The 6,493-nt window shown below is 42.4% G+C and overlaps 1 protein-coding gene across 1 annotated transcript; it reads left to right on the top strand.

The window, feature by feature from the left end:
* The first annotated feature begins 3,529 nt into the window (after nucleotides 1-3,529).
* LOC115848384 (small integral membrane protein 10-like protein 2A) lies at nucleotides 3,530-5,779 on the top strand. The gene has a single exon (XM_030849090.3). The coding sequence runs from the start codon at nucleotides 3,730-3,732 to the stop codon at nucleotides 3,961-3,963; it is 234 nt and encodes a 77-aa protein (XP_030704950.1). The 5' UTR covers nucleotides 3,530-3,729; the 3' UTR covers nucleotides 3,964-5,779.
* The last annotated feature ends 714 nt before the right edge of the window (nucleotides 5,780-6,493 follow it).

Below are 6,493 nucleotides of genomic sequence, written 5' to 3' on the forward strand. Positions count from 1 at the left end.
ATTCCTCCCATACATACTAAGAGTGGGTGATTCAGACAGAAGAATCAAGGTATATGCGCTCTATTGTGGGAAAGAAGAGCTAAAAGATTGTACAGTTTCACAAAAACAATAACTGTGGCCTATTACAACTATTTTATATTCGTGATGTCTGGTGTGAGGGAGAAGGAAGCATTAATTCCTTTGTTTAATGCATTACCTGAGGCTGTTTTGTGTACTCTAGGTCTCTCCTAAAGCTGGGGTTGAGATTTCTTCATTTTCTGGCTGCTTGTGCTGTTCTGCCTGCCTTAGGCAAATTTTTTTTTTTTTTTTGCGGTACGCGGGCCTCTCCCTGTTGTAGCCTCTCCCGTTGCGGAGCACAGGCTCTGGACGCGCAGGCTCAGCGGCCATGGCTCACGGGCCCAGCCGCTCCGTGGCATGTGGGATCTTCCCGGACCGGGGCTCGAACCCGTGTTCCCTGCATCGGCAGGCGGACTCTCAACCACTGCGCCACCAGGGAAGCCTTGCAAAAATTTTAATATAAAAATGAGCAAAGGGACCAGAGCCTGGACAGCCTGAGGGGCAAGGAGACAGAGGGGAAGAGAGGGGAAAGTTGCTTAACTCGCCTCTTCCCTGCTGTTGCCACTGCCCCGGGATCTCTAGGACCCTTTAGTCTGCATATTAGTTGAAAGCCCTCCCTCTGCCTTCCAGTCAGTCATCCAGTCCGCGGCACCCTCCTTCCTTTTGATGCCACTATAAATGACCAATGAACATAATATTCAGACTCAACTGTAATCAAATATAAGCAAATTAGAATAATTATTTGCTTTGCTTTTAGATTAGAGATAATAAAATAATACATCATAATAATATGGGTGAGGGTGTGGAGAAATGGACAGCCTCATACACTGCCTGAGGGAGTGGAAATTGGTACAACATTTTTTACACGGAAATTGGAAATACTGATTAAAATTAAGACTTCAAATCTTTTTTTAGCTTGTCCAAATGTTTACATATATATATATATTCAATTGAAGTGTAGTTGATTTAGAATATTGTGTTAGTCTCAGGTGTACAACAAAGTGATCATATATATATATATATATATATATATATATATATATATAGTTTTTCAGATTCTTTTCCATTGTAGGTTATTACAAGATACTGAATATAGTTCCCTGTGCCACACAGGTCTTTTTTGTTTATCTCTTTTATATATAGTAATGTGTATCTGTTAATCCCAAACTCCTAATTTATCCCTCCCCCTCCTTTCCCCTTTGGAAACCATAAATTTGTTTTCTATAAGACTGCAAATCTTTTTTTAAAAATTTATTTATTTTTGGCTGTGTTGAGTCTTCATTTCCGTGCGTAGGGCTTTCTCTAGTTGCGGCAAGCAGGGACCACTCTTCATCGCGGTGCACGGGCCTCTCACTATCGCGGCCTCTCTTGTTGCGGAGCACAGGTTCCAGACAGGCAGTCTCAGTAGTTGTGGCTCATGGGCCTAGTTGCTCCGCGGCATGTGAGATCTTCCCAGACCAGGGCTCAAACCCGTGTCCCCTGCACTGGCAGGCAGATTCTCAACCACTGCGCCACCAGGGAAGCCCAAGACTGCAAATCTTTTGAAAGAGTAGTTCCTTATATACAAATGTGCAATGAAATCTGCACATATGAATAATGTCTAACCTCGCTAGTAAACAAAATATGCAAATTAAAATGAGATAGCATTTTCACCCTATTAGAAGGTCCAAGATTTAAAAGAACATCGATGCTCATTATTACGAAAGCTGAGGATGTTCATGGATACCTTAGTACAAGCTGTGTGAAAGACAGTTTGACAGTATGTATCAAAATCATTAAACAGGTGAAAACCTTTTGATACAAGAATTCCACCTTTAGGAATGTATCCCAGGGAAATATCAGAGACATGTACAAAGATATGCACGCAAGGATGTTAATCTCAACACTGTTTATGATTGTGAAAAATTTGAAACCATCCAAATATCCTTCAGTTAATTACTGGCAAACCATAACGAATAATACACCGTATTATTGATCATAAGGAATCAATATGGAGGGACTTCCTTGGTGGTGCAGTGGTTAAGACAAAGGAGCCCAGGTTCGATCCCTGGTCAGGGAACTAGATCCCACATGCATGCTGCAACTAACAGTTCGCATGCCACAACTAAGGAGCCCGCCGGCGCAACCAAATAAATAAAGAAAGGAATCAATATGGAAAGATAAGCAAGATATATCATTATTTTTAAAAACAACTGTCAGGGCAGTGTGTTAGTACGGTTTCATTTTTGTTTTACAATTTGTGTGTGAAATATGTATATATGCTTTGCTTATTAAATATGTAAATAATTGATTAAAACATATACCAAGCTGTTAATAGTCTTTCTTTCGGGGGGTTATGATCCTAGGAACTTTACTTTTCTCATAATATATACTTAAGTTTTAATGTTTTACAAGCAATGAGTAAAACAATAATAAAAATTTAAGAAATTTAGAAAAGTTGCTCAGCTTCTCTGATAAATAAAAGCAAATTAGAAGAATAATGAGATGTAATTATTGTCTATGATGTTGAGGAAAAAAAATTCCAAGATTAACACTCAGTGTTGAATAGAGCCCTCATCTCTAAACTTCTTTGATTAACCACATGTATTAGTAAAACTTTTTGACCTCAAACACTAAATGTATATGCTTATGTGATTGTTTTTTATAAATGAAGATGGGATCATGTTATTCATCCTCTTCTGCCACTTGCAAATCCATGTGTACAGTGATGCTCACTGCAACAATTTTTGGCATAAGAAAAACTGGAAACATTCAGAGCGTCCATCAACAGGGGATTTGTTAAATGAATTATTGAACATTATTAGTCAGCATATGTATTGGTGTAATAATCCGTCGTCAAAGTGAGTGAGGTAGTTGTACATTATTGACACGGTAAGAGCACTGTATCAACACATCACATCTGGAAGTACATACAGGAAACAACCTCAGTTCACGGCGGGGGAGGGGTGGGGAATTGGGAAGCTAAGCAGGGAATTTGCTTTCCATTGTTCTCATTGTGCTGCTGACAATCTCTAAAAACTTGTTTGTATAACTTTTCCCATTAGCAGAATACTACAGATGTAAAGCAAAAGCAAAAATAAGACGCTTTAAGGAGTAAAACAGAATGCACACATCTTAAAGTTAAATTAGTGGGTTTGGTGTATTTGTACTAGCTCACAACTGAGGATTGAAAAAATTCCTAAAGGGATTTGAGGGAACAGGAAACGCGTTCACGCTTCGAAGCTGCTCAAGATCGTGCTTATGAAGGAACATTTCTAACGTTTTGAGCAAGTTTCGTTTTGCTTCCATTAAAATTTAAAAATTAAAAAAAAAAAAAAAGACCACCGGGGTCAGGAAGCTATGTCTCCCGGTGCACTGCAAGCCCCTCCCCCTCCCCCTGCTCCCCCTCCCCCCGGCTCCCCCCCCCACCTTCCCCTCCTCTCCGTCCCGGGGCTCCTGATCCCTGGCGCCCAGCCCGACCCCGCCCCGCGCGGCCCCGAGGCAACTTAGCCCGGCGGCCCGGCGGGGCACCAGGGACCGCGGTGGCCCGAGCGCAACCAGAGGAGGAGGAGGGTGCCCTCCGTGCAGCGCAGCTCGCATCTGCGGCCGCGCGATCCACCTCCCTCGCCGATTCCCCCGCGTGCGTCCCACTGTCCGCGGAGCCGGCGGGAGGCCCCGGGCTCTGGGCGCTGTATGGGAGGCCAAACCAGACCGATGGCGGCGGCGGCGGCGGCGGCCCTGTCGGGCCTGGCGGTGCGGCTGTCTCGCTCGGCCGCGGCCCGCGGCTCGTACGGCGCCTTCTGCAAAGGGCTCACGCGCACGCTGATCACCTTCTTCGACCTGGCCTGGCGGCTGCGCGTGAACTTCCCCTACTTCTACGTCGTGGCTTCAGTGATTCTCAACGTGCGCCTGCAGGTACATATTTAGAGCAACTAACTCTGTGGCATTGGGGGGTGCCCAGCAGGATGGCTGACCTCCACCCACCAGTTCAGCCGCCCTAGAGCAAAGCGACCAGCTCGCCTCGCGCACACAGACTTGCCGGCCTGTCTTGCCAATCGCCTCGTCTTTTCATATAAATGCGCCGCTAGAAGTCATTTGCAGAAAGCCTGCAGTGTAACCAAAAAAGCCTAAGATATAATGAAAAGTTGAATCTCAAGGAAACAGCTAATTCAAAGAACAGAACCTAAAAATCTGAAAATCCTCAGAAATATTTGAGAAGTTCTTGCATCCATAAAACAAAAGACAGCACCGAAGGCAGGGAAATGACAATAAGCACAGGATGCCCTAAGGGGGGAAACAGGAAAAGTTACCAACAACTTAAAAAAAGATAAACTGTACAAGAGTGGTCCAAATAGGAGGCAAGTCCTCCAAATTAGAAAAAGAAATGAATAGACTTCCAACTGAATGGAATCGATTCTAGGCGACAGAAATTTATCGCATGATCGGGAAGGCATACATTTCTTCATCCTAAAAGAAACAACAACGGCAAACAGAACCTACTGGGAAAAACAAACATTTCAAACTGTACAAGGAGAGCATGCTTCACATATGAAGCAACCTCAGACGTGGCCTGTTTTTCAACCGTTGCCTGGAGTGTGAGAAAGGGAATCTGAACACCAGCACGTGGATCCAGCCTCTGCAGTCACAGAAAATCCAATCATAGCGTTCAACTTTGCTATTCAGTGAACAGTGTTTAAATAATCATTACAATGGAAATATTAGTTATGCTTTTTCATTTTTAGAGTAAATCACTAGGCAAACCAGGGGAGACTTAATTATAGTTATAGAACAGAGTGGGAATGTAAACCAACTTTGGCAAGTACAGGCAACAAGTTGGCAGGCAGAGAGGAGGAAGTGGAACAGTGGTGTTATTCTCCTAAACTAGGAAGTCCAGATACTGTCTCTAGTTGAAAGAATAAGGCAGATTTACGGGTTAGATTTTTAAAGTGAACAAGGTAACCAACAGAAGAATTAAAAATAGTGATATATGGAGGGGGGGGGGGAAACCAAGGGGACAGCAGGAAGTCAGCAGAAAATGCCTCATGTCATCAAGTTAAGAAATAGTAAGAAAAGCATGTTATTAGGAAAAATGGAGTTAACCTCTAAACAGACATGTAAAAGCTTTTGCCTCTGGGTTGGGAAAGCAAAAGTTGAAAAGGGTGGGTGGGGATTTACTGCTTTTCATTATATGTCCTTTTGTACTGGTTGATTTTTCTAAATCCTTTATATGCATGTATTACTTTGATTAAAAGTTAAAACTTATTAAAAATGAATTTACTGCAATTAGAAGGAAATCTGGGGGAAAGGGGGTTGGGGAGCGGTACGTGAGTCCAGGTAGATTCTGCCCTCCTATCTTTCTGCAATAGTGGATGCATATCCTAAAATGTTCCTGAATGATCGCATGAAATATGATTTCCTTGCTTTCCAAGCAAGCCATAAGACCATAAGGAAATGCCTCATGAAATGGCCAGTAATCTTCAGGCAGCCCAGAGCTTCCTTACTCTATGTAAATTTTCACGAGCTAACGTCTGCAATGTCATAGTTAAAGTAAAAACAAAAAGTGTGATTTAATTTTTCAAAACTGAAAAATTTTAAAACTGAAAAATTGGACAAGTACCCCATGATGTTTAGACAAGGTTCTTACATTTTAATATTGATCATAATGGCAAGGCAGAGGAAATAAGCTAAATATACAACGGGAGCTTGGCTAAATAGAAATAGTCCGTCTATGTAATGGGATACTATGTAGCTATTAAAAATAAGGAATTATATTTTATCCATGTGTACTAGATGTTACGTCACCTCACCAATGACTCAAGTGATTGAGCCAGAGAGAAATATATACATATATTATATAATATACATTTATATACTCCACCTAGTTATAGAGAAATAATAATACTTGCAAACACTATTGCACACTTACCATAAGCCATGCAAGGTCCTAAGCACTTTATATACATCATTGCATTTAATCCTCACAACAACTCAGAGATGAGTGACTGTCATTACCCCCAATGTTCAGGAGAGGAGACAAACATAGAAAAGGATAGTGGCAGAGTGATGAAATACTGCCAACAATATTATTCTTCCTACTAATGTGAGACATTCATTGCTATGATTCGTTTTTTTCTTAGCTTTTTTTTTTTTTTTTTTTTTTTTGCGGTACGCGGGCCTCTCACCGTTGTGGCCTCTCCCGTTGCGGAGCACAGGCTCCGGACGCGCAGGCTCAGCGGCCATGGCTCACGGGCCCAGCCGCTCCGTGGCATGTGGGATCCTCCCGGACTGGGGCACGAACCCATGTCCCCTGCATTGGCAGGTGGACTCTCAACCACTGCGCCATCAGGGAAGCCCTTTCTTTGCATTTTTAAATCGAAGTATAATTGACTCACAACGTTTTATTAGTTTCAGGTGTACAACATAGTGATTCAATATTTTTATACGTTACCAAAGGATC

Source organism: Globicephala melas, chromosome X (genome assembly GCF_963455315.2).
Source record: "Globicephala melas chromosome X, mGloMel1.2, whole genome shotgun sequence".
In the NCBI taxonomy this organism is placed as follows: Eukaryota; Metazoa; Chordata; class Mammalia; order Artiodactyla; family Delphinidae; genus Globicephala; species Globicephala melas.

Excerpts from the sequence above, each read along its gene's own strand:
- LOC115848384 (XM_030849090.3), top strand. The coding sequence starts at position 3,730 with ATGGGAGGCCAAACCAGACCGATGGCGGCGGCGGCGGCGGCGGCCCTG.